Genomic DNA, 25,485 nt, shown 5'->3' with positions numbered 1-25,485 from the left:
GCTCACAGTGCCAAAACCACTGGTAAATGGTTTACTGACCATGGTATTACTGTGCTCAATTGGCTTGCCAACTCACTCCACATTGAATCAGTCATTTCTGCAAAAGGATTCCCGACCAAGTATTGTGTGCATAACTGAACATAATTATTTGAAGGTTGACTTTTTTTGTATTAAAAACACTTTTCTTTTATTGGTCGGATGAAATATGCTAATTTTTTGAGAATTTTGGGTTTTCATGAGCTGTATGCCAAAATCATCAGTATTAAAACAATAAAAGACCTGAAATATTTCAGTTGGTGTGCAATGAATCTAAAATATATGAAAGTTTAATTTTTAGCATTACATTATGGAAAATAATGAACTTTTATCACAATATGCAAATTCTTAGAGAAGGACCTGTATAAAAAATCACCGTCAATTATTGTGTGTGGTTTTGGGCATTGACATTCAGTGTGTCAGCCCAAGAACCTCATTAAGAATCAAGCAATAAACTGGCTAATTGTAATGTCATAAAATAAAACATAAAATTTTTTTTACACAAAAATACAATCCATTAAAACTTCTCCATGTCACAAATCATTAATAATTATTTAAGTCTTTTTTACTAACTAAATTACATATTAGACTTGCTTATCCAGCTGGAAAGGTTACATTAATTTGTTGCTAGGTATATGACTATCAGCCCTGTGTTCCTGTGTTGTTGTGTTGTTGTCACGATCATCAGCTGGAGTGCCCATGAACTCCAGTAGAGGGCAATCCACTCAGGACTCTTGTGTTCCCCATTACCACTCCCCTATATAAACTGTGTTTGGACTCTCAATGATTGTGAAGTCTTGTTTAGCCCCATCTGACATTTCTGGGCATTTTTCTTGTGTTTGTTTCCTGCTGTGTCTGATCTTGGATTGTTTATATTGCCTGTGATTCTCTGCCGCCTGCCCCGACCTCTGCGTGTTACTGTTTCTGATTTTGGATATTCCTTGAGATACTTGACACTGTTCTCTGATTACTACCTGTCTGATCATTCTGTATAATAAACTACTGCATATGGATCTAAACATCTCTGACTCCATGTTACAGTTGTGCTCCCCGTGACCCAGTTTCTCCCTTGTGTTTGATCATGCCCATATTTGGTTGTTCCTGCTCCTGTTTCCATTGAGTTATCCTTGAATTATGTATTTATGGTAAGTATAAATGAATTATCCTTGTTGATTTCTGTTTGTTTAAGCCCGGTGTTTTCCTGTGTCTAGCGTCCGGTGTTACACATCAATCCGTGGTCTACATGTGTTCCTGCTTGTTCTGTTTACCATTTTGGATTATTAAAAACAGTCGTTTACGTTACACCTATGCCTCCTTGCTCCTTCACAGAGGCTAAAGTGTTTCAGAACACCGGACCAAATACAAAGATGACAGAGGCTGAGGATCAGCTGTTGTGTCTTCGGCATGGTGCCCGGCCCTTTGAGAGTTATGTGAAGGATTTTCTCGAGCTGTGTCTTAACCGAGTCAAATATATATGACTCGGCTCAGTGCAAATCTATGGAGCCCCTGTACAAATCAGCATCATTGCACACATTATGTTATCATTACTGACTTGTTTAATATTCAGTCCACATGCATGAAGTGTAAAATGAGAAGGGCATAACCTTACAAAAAAAGAAAACACAAAAATTGCTGCTGCAGTTCTTTCATTCCTCTGCGGTTTGCTTGTTAAAAGCGCTGTATTACAATATTGTGGTTACAGAGACAGCCCTAATATGCAAAATTATGTTCTGTGGTTTTGTTCACTGTGATTTCAGTTTGTGTAATACCATGTTATGCTTTTTGTTATGCTTATGCATGTGCACAGATTTGGAAAACATTCAACATTCAATTCCATAACAGCATAAGGTTTTAGACTTTAATGCTTAAGTATATTTGATGTGACTCAGTTAAAGGCCCGATGGGTTTCCCCATTGTGTTCTTTATAAACTAAAGATGTCTGTTTTTTCTTTGCTTAAGTAACATATTTTCATCATGATGGTTCAACAATAATAAACTGAGTAATATGATGGTGTGTTTCATCACCCAATGATGAAAATAAAATGAGACCCTTTTACTGAAGGGGGGAAAAAACTGTTGGATCTGGTGGGAAGAGGTTCACAGGAATCAGTTGTTTCTCTTTAAATCTTCATTGCACTGAACATTTTCGTTTAGTGTGAAATAGCCTTAAGGAAGATCCTAACATTTGAAAGTTAGAAAGCCTTGAATTAAGAGCTTTCTGCTTGGTGAGGATGTGCAGTACAAATGAAGATGCGATTGAATACAACACAGTGCTGCTATTATTAAAGGGGTTGCTAATAAGTTGTCAATATGTTCATTTATTTTTGGCTGTAAGATTGCATCATATCAAGTCTAAATGTCACTGATAGGGACAACTGATTTGGTTTATTGCTTCATGCAAGCTATGTTAATTACCAGTAACGGAGATTCAGGTGCATGACAGTAATTTACAGTGAGTTATAAAAATGTTACCACTAATGATAGATGTCAATGCAGCCCGGGGCAGATTTGTAGCTACAACACTGAAATTCTCACAAGATTGAAGATAAATCATTTTAGCCAGCCAACTTTGGTGACAGTAGAACAGAAGACCTTCATAGTTGTCAGTCTTTCTTTATTTGCAGGATTCCTCAGAAAGCTGAAAATGTGCATCAAGGTTTAACATCATACACTGAGAACATATGAACATGTAAAGAGAGCGGATACCCATTACATGTCTGAAAAAAGTATTTTGACTGTTTCAGAGACCCATACTGAACTATGCAGAATCATCTAGTCTTTTCACCAGGGACTTGCTTAAAGTATCCACTAGGTGGTGCTTTTTACCTGAAAGTACAAAACACTCACACAAGGAGATTGTGACTTGAGATTGTGTACTCAAATCAGTATTCATGAGTTACACAGCTGACTAGAGGAGAATATTAGCAGAGAGCAACTGTATTTTTACACTGTTTATCATCGAGGAAAGAAACACGTTTGTACAAACTACTTTTATGGTGCTTTTTTTCTTGTCATTTTGGAGCTTACTGTGAACTGTGAAACACAAAAAAGACCTGTGTGATCATTCTTCAAACATAGAAAAAAAGATGGGTGAACTATTCCTTTAAGACACTTGAATACTCTTCTCTAACGCTCCATCTACAGGCCAGATATTCCATTCAGTCATTGGACAAATGTTTTTTAGCTTTATATAATGCAGCTGGGTTGCATGACTTTGATGGAAATAGGAATTGACAAAAGAGGACACTAAGCCATCGGGTGAGTACTTAGAAATCTTTTTGAAAGTCGATGATGATCCTTATTTTAGCTGCTCCATTTGATCTCTTATAAAGTCCCAGAGTCTACCAACCTGTAAACAGATGTATTTTCTGCTCTAAAATGAAACACAATTAAAAAAATACATAAAATGCTGAGTTAAGGTTGCTGAAAATTAGGTTCTGACTATGAAAATGTTCTGTGCTTGTGAAGGATCACATGTCCTCGGCCATCAGCAGCGGCTGCAGGAAGAGTCCAGCTGTACCCAGAATGCACACGAGGACAAACACCCACAGAAAGATCCTGTCAATCACCATCGCCACATACTTCCAGTCATCCTGGACCTTTAAAGACAAGGGTTGGAAAAGCAAGACATGAACTATGGATCATATTTGATGTGCAAATTTCTAAGGCTCAAAATGTTTAAGCTCTACTGTTTCACACACAATTTCATCCATGCCTTCTGTCGTGAGTTTTTTATCTAGTCAAAGCTCTTTTAGTGTAATTGTACAACTGTCCAGCTTCAGCTGCTTCTTCTGGTGTCAAATCTTGTGATTGTGATCAAGTAAAGGTCAGAATAAGGTCAGTAATATCTCCAGATGAACTCTTCCTGGACTGAAGCAGCTCAGCTTTACTTGATTCTCCATCAGTCATGTTTTAGAGTCTCAAATCTGATCTTTTGAGGAGCGTTTGTTTCCAGAAGCTTTACTTTCACTGTTCCTCAGCGGAGGAATGATCTTCACAAGCCTCCAGAACATCTCACATCTTCTGAGGAGCCTTGATTTCTTCAGCTCTCAGTCACTGTGTTATATGTGCGGATCATTTACATCTCATCTCACTGACACACATTACTGGAGATACAGAGCACAGACTCATATTTAGATAATTTAATGTCAGTATCTGCCCTACTGTTATAAAGATCTCATTGATTTACAATACAAGCATCAGAATTTTATCATAAATGTCAAAAACTTTTCTCAGAGTTCTGAATAAATAAGCACTGTAAATTAAGCCTGATGGAAAAAATATGATACTCAAGGAAAAGCACATACAAACAATATATATATATATATATATATGATTTTGTCTAAAGGTTCATTTCATAAAATTTGAATTTCTAACTATTATTTCCTAAGTTAGGCTTTACAGAGTTAAATTATGTAGTTGATAGAGTTCAGCACTCCCAGAAGCAGAAACATGCTTTATATTTCCCCTTTCAGGATCCCTTGCTTGTTTAACACTAAACACTGAAGACCTAGGAATAAAAAGTCATCAATGACAATGAATCATGAATTGAAGTCGGTTCTCTCACCTCCTTGGCCTCGTTCTGTAGCCTCATATTCTCTGCAATGTACTTGACGCTCTCTATGGCATCTCTGACCTGTGGAGACAAGCACAGAACGCCTGCGTCCAGAGACTCAGAGCTGGAGCACGGACTCCCTCCTCCTCCGTCCTCTGCTCCTTCACTGGAGACGTTGGTGCCGTGTTGATTCCAGCAGCAAGTACATCGGCCGTCTCGACACAGAAAGCTGGGCACTGTCTTGGATGCCGTTTTGGACGCCTCACTTAGTTTGTTGAGCTCAGTGGTGCACAGGAGCAGAGGAGCCCGGCGTGAAAGATTTGTGGAAACCAGACCTGGAGTGTGAAGAGTGCAGGATCTGGTCTTCCTCTCTGGGTCTTTCTCAGGCCGCTTCATGAACATGACCTGAGGGAGCAGACTGAGGAAGACGTGCCGCACCCAACCAGGCATGGTGTGCGTCTTAGGTGTGCGGTAATGCACATTGAGCACAAACACAGTGATCACGATGGACAGAGTCACAAATATCATGGTGAAAAGCAGGTACTCTCCGATTAGAGGGATGACGAGAGATGTGGATGGGATGGTTTCAGTGATGACCAGGAGGAAAACCGTGAGGGAGAGGAGAACGGAAATGCACAAGGTCACCTTCTCTCCACAGTCAGAAGGGAGATAAAAAACCAGAACAGTCAGAAAGGAGATGAGCAGACAGGGAATGATCATGTTTATGGTGTAGAAGAGTGGCAGCCGACGGATGTAGATCGAGTATGTGATGTCTGTGTAGATCTCCTCGCAGCAGTTGTACTTGATGTCATGCTTGTATCCGGGAGCGTCGATGATGGTCCACTCACCGCTTTCCCAGAAATCGTTCAGGTTGATGGTTGAGCCGATCAGCACCAGGTCGATCTTGGCTTTGTCGTAGGTCCACGAGCCGAACTTCATAGTGCAGTTCTGATAGTCGAACGGGAAGAAGGTGACGTCGATCTTGCAGGAGCTCTTGAAGATGGCCGGAGGGATCCAGGTGACATCTCCGTTGAATCGTAGAAGAGCTTTCGTTTTGTCGTCCACCTGGAAATCTCCAACTGCACTGCGGTTTGGAAAAAGAAACAGATCATGAAGGACTGACGAGGTCAATATCCAAACAAGGATCAGACCAGATCACTTACTTGTTGTACAACACAATGTCTGGTTTCCAAATCTTCTTGGATGGCACACGGATGAACTCTACACCTCCAAAATCCTTAGGATCCCATCTGAGCTTATAATCGTTCCAAATCTACGAAAAGTAGAAACACACAGAAAAACTATGTTTTCCCTTTCCGCCACTGAATAAAAATATAAAATGTAATTGCAACTTTTTAATCTAACAATTCTAAATTTTTTTGACTATATCTCGCAATTCTGACTTTGTAAAATGCAATTCCAAGTTTATATCATGCAGTTCTGAGAAAAAAGTCAAAACTGTGCGATAAAAAGCTACAATAACTTTTAGTTTTTTATACAGTGGCAGAAATGGGCTTACATAGTTTTCAAAGATTACTGGAGTACATTTAGCAAGAAAATAGTTTCAGTTTTTTGATTTCAAGTTCACTGGAAATTTACTGGAAATTTTTTTATTTTGACAATTTACTTAAAGCCTTTATGTATATTGCATTAGAAAGATATTGTTGTAATATTGAATGTGTTGTAATATTGCCTAGAATGCATTGTTTCCTACAGTACATTATGTCACAATCTCATCAGATGGATCCAGCAGGTGAGGAGTTTGTTTGATTGGCTATTGCTTATCAAGAAGTTCTCCTCTGCCACCAAGCCATCCAGCTCTCGTCCACCACTCAGGTGGCAGAGACCCTCACTGCCCAAATGGCTAAATTAATTGGCTGCTTCCGCAAATTCCAAGACATTTTGTTGTCCTTGTTTTCTTGCGGTTCCCCTATCTCTCTCTCACTGCGACCATGAGCCCAAGCCACACACCAACAACCCGCCCTTGTATGATGGAAATTCGAGTTCATGTCGGGCATTTTTATCTCAGTGTGCGCTGGTGTTCACACTGCAAGTACGCAGATATGCTAAAGAATGGTAAAAGTTAGCTTACATCATTACTCTGCTGATAGGAAAGACTCCAATGCAATGACAATGATAATGCAAAAGCCCACTTCTGCACAGACTTTGAGGAGTTTTGCAGTGAAATGACAAGGCTTTCTGATTGCTCTGTTAAGGGGGATAAAGCTGCATCCAAATTAGCACAGCTCCATCAAGGAGGCTGTTCCATGACTGAATATGCTTTCCAATTTAAGACTCTAGCAGCCTATTGCAACTGGAATGAAGGGGCACTGCGGGTTATTTTTTTGGGAGGGGCTTAACTTTAAAATCCAGAATGAGACAGCTACACACGATCAACCCAAAGACATGGAGGGCTTTATCAATCTAGCTACTTGAGTTGAAAGTCTCCATTTGATTCAGTGACGCTTGGCTCCCTGCTCTTCCTGGGGGCTAGAGGAGACCCAGCCTTTTAAAGTCCACCCACCACCTCAATCGCCTCTGGCTGAACCTGAGCCCATGCAGTTGGAGCAAATTAGATTGTCGGAGAAACAACAAAGGGTGGTATGGGGAGTCTGCCTCTATTGTGGAATGCCGGGCCATTTCGCTCAATCGTGTCCTTTAAATGCCAAGGGCTACTAGTCAACTGGTGAGACCTGGTGGGCACTTCCTCTCTTATCTCCCCTTTTATCTTGCACCCAACTCTCTGCCACCATCAGTAACCAAGACTCTACCCACTACTGCAAGGCCTTACTTGATTCTGGTGCTGAAGCCAGCTTCCTGGACTGCAGCACAGCCAAAAGCTGGGGCGTCCCTGCCATTGCCCTCTCCTCTCCTGTCACTGTCTGGGGCCTTTCTGGCCAGCCAGTAGCCACTATCATCCACACCACCCCCTGTTGAGTCTTGTTGTGTTGGGAAATCACCATGAGTCAGTTGTGCTGTTCCTCCTGAGGTCCCCATATACTATGTCTTATTCTGGGGTACCCTTGGTTGGCTCAGCACAGCCCTCATGTAGATCGGTCCCGCAGCCAGATTGCGTCTGAAGTCAGTCTTGTCATGTGTGTTGCCTAGTTGCTGCCTCTTCTCCTGTGTCTGTGCCTCCAGTGTTGCCGGTTGGGGTAGCTGATCTCACCTGGGGGAGTACCATGATCTGCAGCTGGTTTTCAGCAAGTCCAGCAAGGCACTTCTCCGCCCCAGGGTGATCTCTTTTCCCTGTCAGAGCCCGAACGAGAGTCTATGGACAAATACATTAAATAATCCATAAAAGCCAGTCTCATTCTCCAGTCGTCTTCCCATGCTGGCGTTAAGTTCTTCTTCATTCTGCATCCTTGGATTGATTACCGAGGGTTTAATGTCATTCCTGTTAAGAACAGGTACCCCATGCCATTTATGTCATCTGCCTTTGAACTCTTGCAGGATCCAACATCTTTACTAAGTTAAACCTCCAAAATGCCTATCACCTAATCCATATTTGCGAGGGCGATAAGTGGAAGAGAGCCTTCATTACCCCTACAGGACATTATGAATACCTGGTCCTTCCAACTGAGGCTTACTAATGCTCTTGCTGTCTTCCAGAAGCATGATAAATAGTGTGTTGAGAGACATGATTAACCAGTTTGTCTTTGTGTACCTTGATGATATTCTCATCTTTTCTCCATCTCTTCAGGTACACACTCCGCACGCGCACCAGGTCTTCCAGCAGCTGCTGGAAAACCAGCTTTATGTCAAGATGGAAAAGTGCGAGATCCATGCCAAGTCAGTCTTGTTCCTTGACTTTTTTGTGTCAGCTGGGGTGATTAAGTGGGATCCGGCCAAGGTTGAGGATGTCGCCAAGAAGCCAGTCCCCAACTCCAGGAAGACTCTGTATCATTTTTTGGGCTTCGCCAACTTTTACCGGCAATTCATCAGGAACTTTGGACAGGTAGCTGCATCCTTAATGGCGCTCACCTAAAAATGGCCTGCCGAATCTGAGCACTCCAGGTGAATGGTACGTTAATGGCACTAATCAAACACCCCGCTATGTCTGTGGTCAGAAGGTATAGCTGTCTTCCAAGGACCTGCCTCTCAAGGCTGTCTCTCGCAAGTTGAGGCCTAGGTTAATTGGTCCATACCAGATCACCAGGGTCCTTAATCCACATGTAGTACGGCTTAAGTTGTCTCCAGCCCTTGGTCAGGTGCACCCTGTTTTTCATGTATCCAGGGTTAAATCTGTTTTCAGATCTCCCCTTCATTTTCAACATTTAATCTCCTACCCCCACTCCCCCTCGTCTAGTGGATGTTTCTTCTGTCTATTCGGTTAGGAGATTACCAGAAGTTCATCGTCATTGCAGGGGTATCCAATACCTGTTGGACTTGGAGGGTTACGGTCTAGAGGAGAGGGTTCCAGCTCAGGATTTTCTGGATCGGTTGCTGATCGAGGACTTCCGCCGGAGACGAGGTATAGTATGAATAGTATTATAAATGGAGTTACAATTATTGAGATCATACAACAAAGTGCATTACAAGGAATTATTAATGAATTAAAAATGCTTGCGAAATCCATTATATATATATATAATCACCGCCGCTGTTTAAAAGCCCAACGTGCCTCTCCTCGAGAGACCAGTCTCTTCCCCGTTCATGCACACTGGTTTCCTTGTGGGTACAGGAAGGGTGCGTTGTGGGATTCCCGTGCCACCAGAGATGTGAGCTGCCAGACCCATGGTCCGGAGGAGAACTGCACCCGTATATATATATATATATATGATTCAAGTAAAGTGTTGCTGTAAAGGTGTTTTTCTTTTTTTACACCAATTTTAGTTTGATGGGTTTGTATGCACAAAACATGAAGGCGAGTTATCATGTTGTGTGACACAAAGTATGTCAGGGTTACAGCAAACACACAGACTAAATGGCTACTATCAGATGCTGAGTGTGTTTCAAAGATGTGGCCGTAAGCCATGCTCTCATTTATTATTCTCCAGACTCTCTTCTGGCAAAACAACAGCAAAGTCCGTCATCACTGAGATGAGAGGAGTCACTTAGGACACACACATCCCGTTTGCCCTGTTTAATATAGTTAAGGGAGGCAATGCCAACTAAAGGCACATTTAATAGAACTGATGCGGTCAGTACATACAGAGTTTGTATTAAGTTAGCCTGATTAAATGGGATTAATGATTTGCAATTTAATCATTAATGAACTGAATGATTCATTCAAAAGGAGGTCACAATTATTACTCTCCTCATGTTCACTCTCTTAACAACTTATGAGATCTAAAGCTGTCTTGTTTAAGTAGACCATTTCCAATCTTCAGGGTAGTAAAAAATATCAGACAATTAGACATCTGAAAACCAAAATCTGATCACATTCAAATGTATATAGTAGTTCACCAGATTCCTATATGAATATAATAATATCATCTACACCATGGGGTTTTAAAACTTTTTGGAGCCAGAAACCCCTTACCGTTCATCAGCTAAGACCAATAACTGAGTGCAGCGTGAGAAAAATCTAATATTTAATTAAAATCCTCCATCAAATTCTGAATGATCTGCATTCTGTATTCAACTCTCCATCATTATATATAATCGTCACTGATCTAAAGCAAGCAACAAATTAAACTTGTTGTCAGGAACGTTTTAGTTTTCACCCATTTAAAGTCACCTTCCTCAATGAACCACAGCACCTTTCTTAATTTAATGGATTCATTAATGCATGTTCTGTAAATCGAATGCATGTTTTATCACTTATCTGAATCAGGACTGTCAATAAAGTGGAAAGACTTGTCTTAATGGGGTTATGGTATCCTTTATAAGTTTTTCATATTGTTTCATCCCATTCATTACTCATTATCATGTCTTTTCAAAATCTTAGATCTGTATTCCACTGGGAATCAAATCCATCTGCTGCTCAAATCACGGTAAACTGTTACCGCAAAGATAGTGAATACAACTGTGATCAATTATCTAAATGAATTAATGACCTTTGGATGTGCGTGAATAATGCATGTGCTTACATGTCGCAGCCAAAGATTGGTCTCCATAATCTGGTTCACCTCATCCTGTGGAAAGAAAAAGGAAAAGAGAGTCTCTGAGAGTCGCAGACATATCACCTGCGGCCGAATGAACACATCTCTGGATTAATATTTTAGAGCTTGAAGAAGAGACATGCTGTCATAAGCAATCATTCTCCAGGCGTCAGTGTGAGCGGGAGAGAGCGGACCGAACCCGAGCCTCCGTGTCTCACAGATGGGCTGTGCTCAAGGACCACCTGAGTCCCGTGGCCTGGAGGAGCTTCATGATGCACACGGACCTCCAGCTGCCCACAAACATGCTCCATTTGTAGCTCAACGTCTGAGGGTTTTCTTAAACGCTCCAAAAAATTGGACTCTCACAATCCCATATCCAGGGAAAAAAGTGTATACAGAAAAAAACAAACATATTTGCTATCAATACATTTTTTATCATAAATGAACAATGAAATAACAATGAAATCTAATTCAATATATTAACAAAAACTATAATAATATCTCTATTAAAATAACACTGAATATGTCACATTTGAAGAAAAACTTTGTCTACAAAACACGTGAACATAATAACACATATGTGTAGACTACTGTAAGATCAGAAATGCATTTTCCTGCAACTGAGATACATTTTGAAATATATTTTGGTATATGAAGGTTGAATCTAAATTGATATTCACTTTAAATATATAGAAAGAAAATGTTTTTTGAAACTTTATCTCAACTTTACATTACATAATACATTTCCTTATATGCCTTTAGTATGTCATCTATTATCACCTTTTAATCCAATAGTCTGTCAAAATATACTGGTAAAATAAATAAATTAGTATAGCTTGAATGCACTGTAAGTCGCTTTAGATAAAAGTGTCTGTTAAATGCATAAATGTAAATGTAAAGCGTAAAATCAGTCCACTAAAGGTGCTGGCAGAGAATTGAGAGCATTTCAGAAGTTCATATTTAGACTTTCTCTGCAATTCAATACTGAAATCTTTCTTTGTAATATTGTTGTTTGCGTTCCCATCCCCAAAAAGCATGAGACAGTCTCCCTTATCTTTAGAGCATAACAATCGTATATGACTGAATGCACAGAGATTGCAGAAATGCCTTCTTTTGAATCACACAGACCTTATCATTGTCAGGTTGAATTAAACAATCTACAGAAAAGAAATTAGAAAGAATGACATGAGGAAGGAAGTAAGGCTTGATAGACACTGTGTTTAACAGAAGTGAGATGTTCTCAGAGACTGAGATGAGAAGAAGACTGAAAATACACCAGATCATGCGCTCTCACGCTCATTCACGCTGACGGATCGATGAGTGTCTGAGGTCAGAGGTCAGGCACAGAATCAATGTGAGATCACACTCGCTCTCTGAAGAGAGCAAACTCATCATGTGTCAGCAGATGACTGATAGAAATGACGGAGAGCAGAGTCTGACCCCACTGCACACTCAAATCATCTGAAACTGGGGTAAAATATGAAAATGAGCCTGCGTTTGTTCTTACCACTTTGACCAGCTGTGACATGGACACTTCAAACTGGACGATGACGGGGTCGGACACGTTCTCCACCGGTCTGATGTACTGGTTATAACTGGAGAAGATGACTGAGAAGAGCCTGTGCTCAGCCTCAGAGCCACAAACCCCTGAATCTGGAGCAGAGACCTTGATTACAGCACAGAATCTCCACTGCTTCAGAAGAGGAGAGCCAGAGCCTCTCAACACATGCAGGAGCAATTTAACAAATGAAGAATACAACAAAGTGATTTATCTTAAGCAGGCAATAACACCAGATTATATAGTAATCAGCATCCATTTTAAACCTCTCTTCTTTTGGCAGTATCTAGATTTCGTTTTGAGCCAACACATACAAAGGGGTTCATTCAGATAAATTAAGACACTTTTGCCATTGAGATGACTTAGTTATTAAACTCAGTCCTTATTTAACCTCTAACTATGATCCTGATTATAACTGAAAACATGTAAGAACGCACTGAATTGATATGAGACACATTTTAGTATCGTTAGACTGAACTAGGGATGAATGATAAAAAAACATTCGTTTTTATTTACGAATTTGGTGTCTTAGACCTGATAAAAAGACATACATACATTGTGACAATTTACCCCATACCCGCGACTTTATCAAAGATGGTCAACGTGTTTTAGAAACTGACTTTTCCCTGCGACTGGCTTGAATTATTAATTTAAAAAATAAAAAATAAAATAAAAAAAACTAATTACACGTAACACTGTGTTAAATCGCACATTTGGTCTCATTTCTGTTATGCTCGTTTCATTAATTTCAATAAACAGCAACAAATCTTTACTCACCCGAAAGAAGAAAGAACAGAGAGCAGCAGGTGCGCAAAATGACAAGAGGTCTGGTTTTCATCGTACAGTCCGGAGAACTGATAGAAGAGCAATCCAATAGAGTCTGAACGGGGACGAGGAAGACGAGAGAGAGAGAGAGAGAGAGAGAGAGAGAGAGAGGGAGAGAAAGAGAAAGAGGGGAGAGGCGACAGAGCGAGAGCGCGCACTTCTCCTTAATCAGAGGATAGCTACTGTCCAAGGCGCAAAACAGCAAATGCACTCAAAAGTCGACCACTGAATTGGGTGAATTCAAGTTAATACGGGCATTTCCCCAGTCATCTCAATGGCAAAAGTATCCCACTTCACCTGAATTCACCCCTACCCTCTTTAAAACGCAGCGCGCGTGAAGCGAGACGCCTCAGAATATGGTCATATGATGTGATTCTCACATTGTTACAGGATAAAGCACAGGAGGATTTTATAGTTTTACCATGAAGAACACATTTAATACTGGTTGACAGAAAGATCCAAGTAATACATTTGTCTGAAATATCAGTATAAATATCAGTATATGAGAATAATACCCATATCAGAGTGACCCTAATGTTGGCTTCCCAAGAAATGGTAGGCGATGTATGTTTCAAACAGCTGTTGATTCAGACTGATATATATATATATATATTTATGCCATAAACTCCATAACTCTCGCACACACACTCCAACAATGTCCTGTGTGGATTTTTGGTAAAATATAAAACCTCCAACACCTCGGTGTAACCTGTCCTGATATAAAACAAAATCTGTATAAAGAGATACAGTATTCTGTGCTGTGAATGACAGTGATGCTCTGTTGTCTGCATTAGATACAGAATAATTGCAGGATTCCAGTGTGAGTGAGAGCACAGCCAGCAGGTGGCGCTATACTCACGAGTCCATCATCTGAAGGTTCTTTCAGGTGAACACAATGAGGAACACAGAAGATGAGAAATAAAACGACAGCTGATGAATGCTTGAACACACCGGCACTGAAGAGAATAGTGTGAAAAGAAACCAGGACGAGCAGGTGATTCTTCTTCCTCTCTGACGAAATGAAGAACATTTGTGCTGATTTCATCAAGACTTTGCCAAAATGGACATGAATGGCTGCAAAAGAGAGTGAAAACCGAGAAATACCTTGTGTATCTATCAAGACTACTGAAATTTGGAGTAAATTTTACAAGAAAATACTATTTCAATCTTTCTACTTCATGATTTCATGTTTAATTCAGTGTTACTAGTGTTTCTGTGAAGCTTACTAGCAATGTTTGAGTGGAAATCTTTACAAAGTAAATCCTACACCAATTTAAAAAAAATGGATTAAATAATTCTAATGTGCAGGGATTATCTGTAGTCATCTGTAGGTTTATTTCCCTGAAAAGTGACTAACAATGTCTCGACCTATAACAAGAGTCAGTGGGCGGGGTTAACTGTTGTTTCAGACCAATGGCAGACAAAGGGAGTGAAACCTGTTTGAAAACAATAATAAATTCTGTATTTCCGTTTGGTTTCACTTTACACACTCCGTGGCCATATTCTGGGTAAAAAAATTGCTGATGTGAGGAAAATGCTCAACAGTGAGATTATAATATAATAATAGCACAATGACTGTGACACTATTGGTGTTTCATGCTCAGATCGTCAATCAGAGCTTCATGTGTTTGAATAAGATAATATAAAGCAGCAGTTCATTCAGATCTCGGGGGCGGCAGGTGACCCGGTCAGGCCTCACATCCCGTCTCGTCTGGACGGCTCTGCGCTGGGCTGCTGGACGGCTGCGGTCTGGGTCTGGAAGAGCGGCTGGAGGAACAGACCCAGTGTTCCCACCACACACACGATCACAAAGATCCACAGAAACAGGCGGTCCACCACCATGGCCACATACTTCCAGTCCTCGATGACCTGCGGATGCACAGAGACCGACTCGTTAATAACCCTATTGATGCATTAGTGCACTAATAAGGGACGAGGAAACAAATGGAAGCAGAATGAGTCGGAACACAGTGCTGATCCACTACTCCATCTCTCTCAGACCGCTGTCCTCGGCACTTTCTGATTCTCACTATTATTCTCTCTCTCTCTCTCTCTCTCTCTCTCTCTCTCTTCCACAGTGATTTAAGCACACGATTGATGCTCTTACAATGGGCTCTGGCTGAAGCGTGAGCATAACCTTGGCTGCCTCCCACCTGTGTGTCTGCTGAATAAATGTTCTTTGTTAAATTGAAATGACATTTAACTTATGCTGCATAATTCCATCTGTTGTAAACCATAATGTCCAGGTAATATCTTATGAGCGAGATGTTAGACTAGTGTTTCCTGCACACAGCAAATGAAATACACACACAGTTCAGCCAGCATGCATTCACCAACAAATCACTCTCATCTCTCTTTTTTTAAATGTCAATAAGACTCACACAATCACTGACTCTTACAAATTGAACCGTTTACAAATATTTAATGTTAGATCGATAAGGGCAATTATGGCCTGTGATTTACAAGTGAAAAGTCATAAAAACTCTACAAGCCATCAATCTCCAACGAAGAGTTCTTAGGATGATATGGAATTACAGATAACAAATACTTTTACATTAAATAATCCTTTGTTTGGTAACACTTTAGAATGATTTTTAGGTAATGAATAACTACACAGGAACACATAACTAATGCACTAACTATTATTAACTAACAAGAAACTCTGATTAATGATTAGGAAGTAATAGCACTCAGTTGAAAGTGGCAGTTCACTATTAGCTAATCATAATTAATGTGAATTATGCATAATATATAATAAATTCTAAAGGGAAGATCGGGATAACCCACTAGTACTGTAATAACTCAATTGCTACCAAATCTAGCAAAAGGAGTTACTATCCAGAATCTTACAAAAACCTCAACAGGTTACAATGATTCAGTAATTTCTAGAAAGTTATCATGTTATTCACTTTAGAATACTGCTCCAAGTTGTTAATATTTCCTTCTGATGAGTCATGAGTCATTACTAGTGGTTTACTATGACCTTTACTTTAAAATTACGTATTATGCATTATTCATATTAATTATGAACCTGTTTACAGTAGTTCTTAGTAGTTCTTGGGGATGTATGGAAAAAATAGTAGTTCCTGATTAACGGATAAACCCCCTAACCCTAACCCTAACTACTTCATAAGATTAAGCAATATTATGTACTGATTCATTATTACTTACTTTTTAGTTACCAGTAGTTACTAGAGTGCTAATTATGTCCTTGATTCTGAATGGTTGAGCCAGTTATGGATGATCCTGCCATCTTCCTCCTCCTGCTGGAGCAGAGGAGTCTTTCCCTCAAGGATCTTACGAAACTATTCGTGGAAATTGCCAACCATACCCGCTACCCCCAGGACTACTGCCTCGGCACTTTCTACAAAACCAGCCTGAACGACAAGTGCACAGTGCGGTTGTCCGGAGGTGGTCCTTTGGGGAATTTCGCTGCCTTTGTGGAGTGGGTGCTGGTGTCCTGTGGATCGCCTCTGACTGTGGACATCACGGATGACACCAGCCCCACTCCGGACACAGACCCCAGCACACCACCACCCCTATGTGTGGAGCTGAACCCTGAGTCCACTGCTGACGGACAGCCAGAGCCTGCCATGACCAATGAGCCATCGCCATGGATGGCGACAAAGCTGAGGATCGCAGTGGAGCCAGAGACCACAACGTCGAACCAGGTGTGAGAGCTGGTAACAGAGCTCACCATGTTGGAGAGTGTTGTGGACAGAGAGAGCGCAAAGGGAAGCTCAGCCCACTGCACCATGGCTGAGGGTGAGTAGCGATCTATGTACAGTAATAAGGATCTAATAAATCTGGATATATATGCAGACATGCCCCCTCTTCTCCTGCCTTCATATGAATTCTCTGTCAGTCTTGAACAGTCTGTCTGCCAGGAACTAGTCTCAGCCTCAGACATCATGCCCACTGACCGTTGGCTAAACGTCTGATGCAATATGGGACACAAAAGTGTAAACACTTCAGAAGTGTCAAAGTCGTCATTGGATTGGTTTTTCAAAGGATTTCCATGAGATATGTGTGTCACTTTCTTTAATGTTCTGTCTGGAAGCAAAGATACTGTGGCTCCTCATGAAAGAAGAAAGTCATCGTTGTGGCGAGTGGGGCGGGGCCGAGGGACGTGGGAACAAGGAATGAGGCCGGTGGAATGATTGGGAAATCAGCGACACCTGCGCCCCACCGCCGGTCTCGAGTCCCACGTAGGAGATGGAAGGATATAAAACTGGAGCGACGACCATGAAAGACGAGAGAGGACAAGGCCTGGATTTTGGTTTAGGTATTGCTTTTGATTTTCGCACATCAGTCGTCCATGAGGGGCTGATGCGCTGTTTTGTTTATTTTGTGATTATTAAAGTTTTATTTGATTGTGCGCCGGTTCCTGCCTCCTTCTTCCCAATGACCATGGAGATTTTATTATTACAATCGTGTTTACAATTGTGACGATATTTAAAGTTTGCGGCATAGAATCTTGAAAATATGCCTGAGAGTTTTACACACCAGTCTATTATTGTGGCGACATTTCCACACCTTGAAACAAACTTTGATTCATGGGCAGCACTTGGCCAATGAAAGCTGCCATGAATTGCAGACCTTCAGTAGCCAGTCTGAAGGTCTGGCTACGCGAGACTAGCCTGGAACTAGATGACTGTCTGGATTTCCCAGCCACCCATCCTCCGACTCCTGCCTTCTCCTGTCATCGCTGGTTCTCCACCGCCACCACTGTCACCTGTCAGCCCCTTTGCTCACCCTCAGCCATCATCTGTGTGCTTGATTCACCACGGGTGTGCCACTCTCAATCTGGAGGATCATGGCTGGAGTATCCCTTGACTACGCCTCAGCCATTCGACCCAGCAGCTCCACCATGGCTCCCTTAGCTCCCTTCTCTCCAACATGACCCATCAGTCCACCTCCGGCTCCACCTTGGTCTTGTCGTCAACCATCTGCTGCCTCAGAACTCCACTCCTCCGGCTTCACCTCATCCTTTCATCCCTCTGGATCTCTCAGGCTCCTCCTGCCCTCTGGCTTCACCTCAGTCCTCGGTTGCTCCGGCTCCACCGCAGCCTTCCAGATCCCCACTTCCATCGGTCTTCCTCCAGATCCTCAGTGATGCCTTGGCTCATTGGCTCTCCATCTCTACTTCGGGCTCCTCCTCCACCTGGTCTGCTACTGTCAATCGGTCCCCTGGAGTCGTCAGCCCTTCCTCCACCATGGCTCCTCCTTCCGTTGGCTCCACCATGGGCTACCATCATGGCTGTGGCCTGGGTCCCGCCTGGCTTCTCTTGCGCTAGGTTCCTCCTGTCTCTTCCCTCCATGGTATCCATCTGCTGGTTCCCACCCAATACCCCCCCCCCCCCAGTTGTTCCACAGTGCAATATCAACATTGCTAATAATCAGAAATGTTTCTTGAGCAGCAAATCAACATATTAGAATGATTTCTGAAAATCTTGTGACAGTGAAGACTGAAGTAATGATGCTGACAATTTAGCTGCGCATCACAGAAATACATTAAAGCAATAAGGCCCATGAAGCCGTGGTTTACAGTGTCACATGATTTTCAGAAATCATTATAATATGCTGATTTGCTGCTCAAGAAACATTTCTGATTATTAGCAATGTTGATATTTTTGTGGAAATCATAATACACTACCATTCAAATGTTTGGGCAAACAATAAATTAAAACTTTTACTGACACATTAAATTGATCAAAGTTGACAGTAGATTTCTATTTCAAATAAATGCTGTTCTTTTGAACTTTCTATTCATCTGTGAATCCTGAAAAATAAAATGTACAGATATTCTTGTAGAAAACAGTTATTTTAAATTCAAATAATATTTTAGAGTTTTACAGTTTTTACTGTATTTTTGATCAAATAAATGCAGCCTCAGTGAACAGAAGAGACTTTGAAAGGTGTGTCTAGGAAGCAGTAAAGTCACTCACACTTTGATCATCATCGTTTCCCATCATGTGGTCAGCAACATAGCAAACGCCGTCCACGGCCTCCTGGATCTCAGATCCCCACTCTGGAGCTGGCCTGCTCCCTCTCAGGTCCTGTGTCGAGTCGTGTCTGCGAGAGCCATAGCCGAACTGAACCTGAGGTCCTCTGTTATAAAAGTGTCCTGGCGAGGAGACAGCTGAGGCTGAGGCCAGCAGAGCAGAGGCAGATGACGACATGCCGGATCTGTGAGGAGCACCAAGGCCCAGCGGAGATCCAGGGTCCCTCAGATGGCGCTTCTGCCGCAGACGCTGACGAGCCGAGTTTCCCCGCGGTCTCTGCATGAATAGCAATGCTGGGAGTCTGACCAGGAACACCAGCTTGACCCAGTCCGGCATGCTGTGTGTGCTTGGAGAGCGATGGTGCACGTTCAGCACACACACGCTGGTGATGATGGAGAAGGTCACCAGCACCATGGTGAACATCAGGTACTTCCCTATTAGAGGAACGTCCAGCGACGTGGGCGGCACGATCTTGGAGATTAGCAGTAGGAAGACGGTTAGCGCTAACAGGACAGAGATGCACAGCGTCATCTTCTCGCCGCAGTCCGAAGGCAGGTAGAAGACCAGGATGGCCAGCGAGGTGATGAGCACGCAGGGGATGATCAGGTTGATGGTGTAGAAGAGCGGCTTGCGCTTGATGATGAAGTCGTAGGTCAGGTCCACGTAGGTGGGGTCCAGAGCGCTGACCGTCCTCCGGCCTGGTAGAGCCAGGATGTCCCACTCGCCGCTGGGAGTGAAGTCGTCCATGCTGGCCGCGTCGGACTTCAGCAGCAGGTCGATCTCGGTGTGGTCGTAGGTCCAGGAGCGGAACTTGAGCGTGCAGTTCTGCTGGTCGAAGGGGAAGTGCTTGACCTCGATCTTGCAGGCGCTCTTGTAAATGGCGGGAGGAAGCCAAGCGATGCTGCCATTGAACAGGACGATGGCGTTGGTGAAGACCGTCACCTCATACGTCCCATCTGCACTGTGGAGCAATAAGAAGAATATTAGATGTGTCACAACTACAAGGGCATTTTAAGCTAACAAAATATACAGCATATTTAACAAATAAATAACTATATATATATTGCACCTCCAATATCTAATAGTTAAATACGCATACATGTTGCCTTGGCAATAAGTTAAAATAAGTTAAGTTTGTCATTAAATAAACACTGAACAAAGTTATAAATGCAACACTTTTGTTTTTGCCCCAATACAGTAAAACTGCACATTTTAGAGTGGTATTTTATTGTGGCTAGCCTAAGACACACCTGTGCAATAATCATGCTGTCCAATCAGCATCTTGATATGCCACACCTGTGAGGTGGATGGATTATCTCAGCAAAGGAGAAGTGCTCACTAACACAGATTTAGACAGATTTGTGAACAATATTTGAGAGAAATAGGCCTTTTGTGTACACTAATCTTTGAGTTCAGCTCATGAAAAATGGGGGCTAAAACAAAAGTGTTGCGTTTATAATTTTGTTCAGTATATGCATTTTTTTATGTATTTATTTTTTTCAATAGAAATGTTTTAATCATTTCAGTTAAAGATAATAATGCTGTTTGGAGTAAACACTGCTGGCTGTTTGCTCAGAGGCACAATGGTGAAAGTTGGTGGCTCGTGTCGTGCAGGACCGAAGTCAGTTTCCGGTCATTATCTCCTTCATCATCTGGGTTACTTTTATCAGAAACTCACTTGTTGTACAGCACTATATCAGGCAGCCAGATGTGTCTGGAGGGGATCCGGAGCTTGTCGATTCCCTCGTACTCTGCCGGGTCCCACGACAGCCGATAATCATTCCAGTTCTGCAGATAATATCACAACTGTCTTATCATTTCATAGATGAACTTTCCCTCGGTCAGACAATTACACACTTGATTAGTGGTGTAATGAATAGATGTGAGTGCAGGATAAATTCAAGATCAACCACAAGGACGCCAGAGCTGATGAAGCTTTAATCGAGTAATAATTGAGATCTGACGAGCCGCTGACACTGACCTGAGTGATCCAGACGTTCGTCGTCATGATCTGCTCTCTCTCATTCTGGAAATAATTCACAGAAATAATAACACAGGTATTGCATATATATGTCTTTGCAGCAGCATTAGATCTGTACTGGTTTATATTAGTGACTGATGACCTTGTAATCTGGTGTTTCTCAGCCCTGTTCCTGCTCATGTGTTTTGACTCACCACACTGATGAGCTGCGCCAGAGACACCTGCAGGAGAACGGTCACTCTCTCGGTCCTGTTCAACGCCGGCCGGATCAGTTTGTTATAGCGACCTTTACCCAGCAGCCAGTTCATCAGGCGCTCCTCTGAGTCTGCACAGAGACCACCTGCAGACCGCCAGAAAACACCTCAGACCACAAGAACACATACTCGCTTGGGTTATAAAACACAAAGGTGGTGACAGTCACCACCAGAAATACTGCAATATGATTTTCAGGTGAATGCACTTGTGTACATAACGACTAATTGACTCTGCTGGGTTTCTCACAGCTACACATGTTCCAAAATCATTGGGCTAATTTTTGTTAATTTATGAAAATAGAATTTCTGAATGCTCAAAATTTCCAGGTTTTTTTAATGTTTTAAAAATATTGTTTTCTTGGTTATACAAACATTTAGGATAAATTCCACTTTTTCATTTTGCCCACATTATGGGAAACTTAATCTGAATGTTCTAAAACATTTCAGGAAAAATAAAAATAAAAATGAATAATTTATAAATAATGGATATACAACTGAGGTCAAAACTTTACATACAGCTTAATGATTTACAAAATGCAAATTCTGAATTTGAATTTAAATTCTGAAGGACAGTACTAAATGATTAAATATGATATTTAAACAAAATACGAAAAATTAGACATCTTAATTATAAGTTATAATGCATGGTGTTTCAGTCAGTTAGTGGATCAAGTGTGCAAACTGACTCTTAGTAAATAGGCAGCTCCATCTTTTCATAACAGTCGTATAAATAATGCTGAGATGCTGTGTTTTCTTTGGCATGATCTAATCTGACTCAGGACAACACTTAAAGCAGATTTTACTGGCCTCTAATAGAATTAATGACCAAACGGTCAAATGAATAGTCAGTGTGCTTCATCATCAGCTCTAACGAGGTGCTGCTCTCATCACCGAGACCTGCAGCTTCAGTTGTGATTAATTCATATTAATGAGCAGTGATCTGTGTTAATTAGAGACACCCAGAGCTACACTGTAAGCACTTTCTTTATAATGCTGACTGAAGAATCACCAAACATGAGAAACGAACAGCAGACGCACAGGAACAACAGACAAAGAAGAACACAGTGATGGCATGAAGCACGCAGGACATTACCAGGGTCCAAAATAATTATTTCTAAAGATATTTCATAATAATAATAATTGTATATTGTTAATGTAGAATATTTTGTCATTTAGTGCTGTAACTACACATTTTGTGTCTTTCAAATTACACAACTACCAAGCTGGGTTATTACAGTTAAGTTCAACAAAAAACAAAACCAAAACCACAAAAAAAAACCTGAACTAAAATATTACAAATGTAACTTATTTTATTTAGAATTTCTAAGGCAACATTTCTGATTTTCATTTAGTTTAACTTAATGAACTAAAATCACTAAAACTGTAGTAACTGTAATTAATGTCAAAAACAAGAAAATCACTAAAGCTTTAATTTAAAATAACAGCAAATAAAAATAATAAATAAGTTAAATATATTGAAAACTCTTCCGTCATTCGTATTTTCACCATCAAAAAATGGTTGTCAGTTATTTCAATCTTTTGGTGTAGTGTGTCAGTAGGAAATATCAGTTTACATTTCCAAACATTCATTTTGCCATTAACTGAAATAATGCAGTGAGATTCTTGTCTGACAGCATCCACTTCACACACATTTCACACAGTAGAAGACCTGCTCGTCTCTGGTCTCACTCAGACCCCTGGAGCAGATCACAGACACAGGATCCTCTGCAGCTCAGAGCAAGCATCTGGACACATGCAGGTCCTTTCACAGACACCATGAGCGTGCAGCCAGTGTGAGACGGGTTAAAGTGTTTTATGACTGCAGGCCGTCCTCAGCTACAGAGAAGAGACAGAGGCACACAAAGACATGGCCTCACATGGCCAGCAAGACGGACAGATGGCCTTCAGTCTCTTAAAGGTGAAGAAAGCTGTGTTTGCATTCAACTGGCCTACATCTGGCCACATATCAGTGTGCTTCTGGACGGTCATCAGCCTGAGCATATGAGGTCTAGCTGAAAAACTCTTCTTTTTCATATGCATTTATTTTCCATTTCATGCTACCCATTCATATCATATTTTCTTTTTTAGGATTCTATAACAAGTGCTGTTTGGACATTTTATTTTTCCACTCATTTTGTTGGTTGAAAATTGTCTGGTATTTAATAATGTTCTCAAATCATTAGCACAAAAACATTCATTATAAATACTTCATGGAACTTATTTTTGTTATTATTATTATTCTGAAAATTTTTAGTTGAATGTTCATCTGTTTGTTTCAGAAAGTTTAGAGTATGTTCTAAAGTAACGTTTGCAAAATGATCAACCAGTGTATTTATTTAACCTTCACATAACCAAGAAGAAAAGAAGAAAAAATAAAAACTTTTAAAAACATTCAGAAATATTGTTTCCATAACTAAATGGGAACGTTGGTGAAAGGTTTCTGTAGCACATATTTATTCAAGCTTTGTAAAGTGTCATGTGCACTTGCCAAATGTGATAAATCCAGTAAATATATCATTATGATTATTATGAATATTAGTGTTAAACGGTGACTGAGCTTGTCACGTGATCTCATCATGGCGGCTCACGATGTTGTGTTGAATTATCACAATCTCATATAACTGGTGTCTTGATCTCATGTGAATATGCATCACTTTAATGAAGCTTATCAAAGGTGCCAGCAATTTCCCTAAAATAAATAAACCTAGTGTGCCTTTAGATAGTTCAGCTGTGTATGAAGCTCTTATACTCCAAACATCCACAAAACACACAGAGAATGGCGTGTTTTTAAACAGTTCAGTCCGAACATTTATTTGCATCCTATGAAAGCAACAACAATCACGTTTTCTCACACTTTTACAACAGCAATAAATCAGGAAAGCACCGAAAGACATTTCTAACGCTGAAGCAACAGGGTTTAACTTCTGTGACCGAGGAGTGGCATCAAAACTAGAGCAGAAACAGCAGCCGGAGCTCTTTACTTACTTCGGAGGAGAGAGAATGCGCACAGGAGGACGGAGAGCGCGCGCGTCATGCTGGAGATCCTCAGTCCATTCCTCCTCATAGACCTCGATACAGAGCAAAGACACTGAGGATGAGGAGGAGGATGAAGCGCTGGCACCCGCAGACACAGCACGAGCAGCGCGGAGCATCCAGGAGAGAGAGAGAGAGAGGGAGGGAGAGAGAGAGAGAGAGAGAGAGAGAGAGAGAGGGAGAGAGAGAGAGAGAGAGGGAGAGAGAGAGAGAGAGAGAGAGACGCGCTCCTCTGCGCCTCCCCGTCTCTCACAGCAGACCGGGGCTGTCTCAATATTTAGGTTGAGTTTTGAAAGTCGGGTTCTATGTCTGTTTTATTGACCAGTTCATTTAATTGAACACGCGACCCTCTGTGACAACATGCCCCAGTTGCTCTATAAATGCTATGTTGTCAGTAGAAAACCTCATTAAACAGCCTCGTGCAGGCTAAAATCTAAACTGTAAAACAATAATGAAAAACAAGCAGTGTGTGAAAACAGAAAGCGGTTTTGATCAACAGATATTATAACGAAATAATGTAATGAATAAAGATGCTGTCACTCTGACCTCCATCCATCACATCTGTCTTTCACATCCCTCTCTTTCCTCTCTCCATCAGTCAGGAGCCAAACTGAACTTAACTAGACTTTCTGAACTGTGCCAGCTTTAGACTAAAAGTAAGTCCCACGGTGCACAAAATCACTCAAATAGATATTTTAGTGGCAAAGCAACTTGTAATAAGATAAAACTCTATTTCCACAATGCAAATTATAATGCATGAGGTAGTTTATAAATATATAAATGCGTGGGCTGGCTGGATGGTGCAGCAATTCATATTATGCATTTTACAAATAGACCAGAAAGAAGGATGAATTAATGCACTGAACGCTTGTGCTTTCTGTGTTCAGATCTTAAGTTAACATCATCACAGTCATTCTCTGTCCAGATCATTCACAGGGTCTAACCTCTGTGTGTTTGTGGAGCAGAGAGACTGAAAGCACTGATTTATCTCTCAGACGCTCTGCTGAAGGACTGGGGGAGGATGGACGAGACCCTCTCTCTGGTGCTGCAATACAAACAGAGTTCACACAAATACTGGAATAAAATAACAGATTCTAGTCTTTATTAGACTTGGCTCACCTCATTTGCTATTATTTTTCATTTGTTTTGCAATGCATGTATAATCATGCAATCCTGTGATAGCACACAGCA

The 25,485-nt window shown here is 41.2% G+C and overlaps 2 protein-coding genes across 2 annotated transcripts; both read right to left on the bottom strand.

Moving 5' to 3' along the window:
• Positions 1 to 2,620: 2,620 nt before the first annotated feature.
• On the bottom strand, positions 2,621 to 13,126 carry chrna3 (cholinergic receptor, nicotinic, alpha 3). Its single transcript, XM_026231433.1, has 6 exons — positions 12,974 to 13,126; positions 12,146 to 12,291; positions 10,627 to 10,671; positions 5,755 to 5,864; positions 4,604 to 5,675; positions 2,621 to 3,635 (listed from the first exon to the last, which is right to left on the bottom strand). The coding sequence occupies exons 1-6, from the start codon at positions 13,032 to 13,034 to the stop codon at positions 3,507 to 3,509; spliced, it is 1,563 nt and encodes a 520-aa protein (XP_026087218.1). The 5' UTR covers positions 13,035 to 13,126; the 3' UTR covers positions 2,621 to 3,506.
• On the bottom strand, positions 13,122 to 24,411 carry chrnb4 (cholinergic receptor, nicotinic, beta 4 (neuronal)). The gene is made up of 6 exons (XM_026231432.1): positions 24,247 to 24,411; positions 21,202 to 21,347; positions 21,008 to 21,052; positions 20,705 to 20,814; positions 18,970 to 19,987; positions 13,122 to 14,890 (listed from the first exon to the last, which is right to left on the bottom strand). The coding sequence occupies exons 1-6, from the start codon at positions 24,323 to 24,325 to the stop codon at positions 14,717 to 14,719; spliced, it is 1,572 nt and encodes a 523-aa protein (XP_026087217.1). The 5' UTR covers positions 24,326 to 24,411; the 3' UTR covers positions 13,122 to 14,716.
• Between the last annotated feature and the right edge of the window lie 1,074 nt (positions 24,412 to 25,485).

Source organism: Carassius auratus, chromosome 43 (assembly GCF_003368295.1).
Source record: "Carassius auratus strain Wakin chromosome 43, ASM336829v1, whole genome shotgun sequence".
NCBI lineage: Eukaryota > Metazoa > Chordata > Actinopteri > Cypriniformes > Cyprinidae > Carassius > Carassius auratus.
Note: the sequence above shows the minus strand (reverse complement) of the source record. Positions and strands in the feature narration are given on the sequence as shown.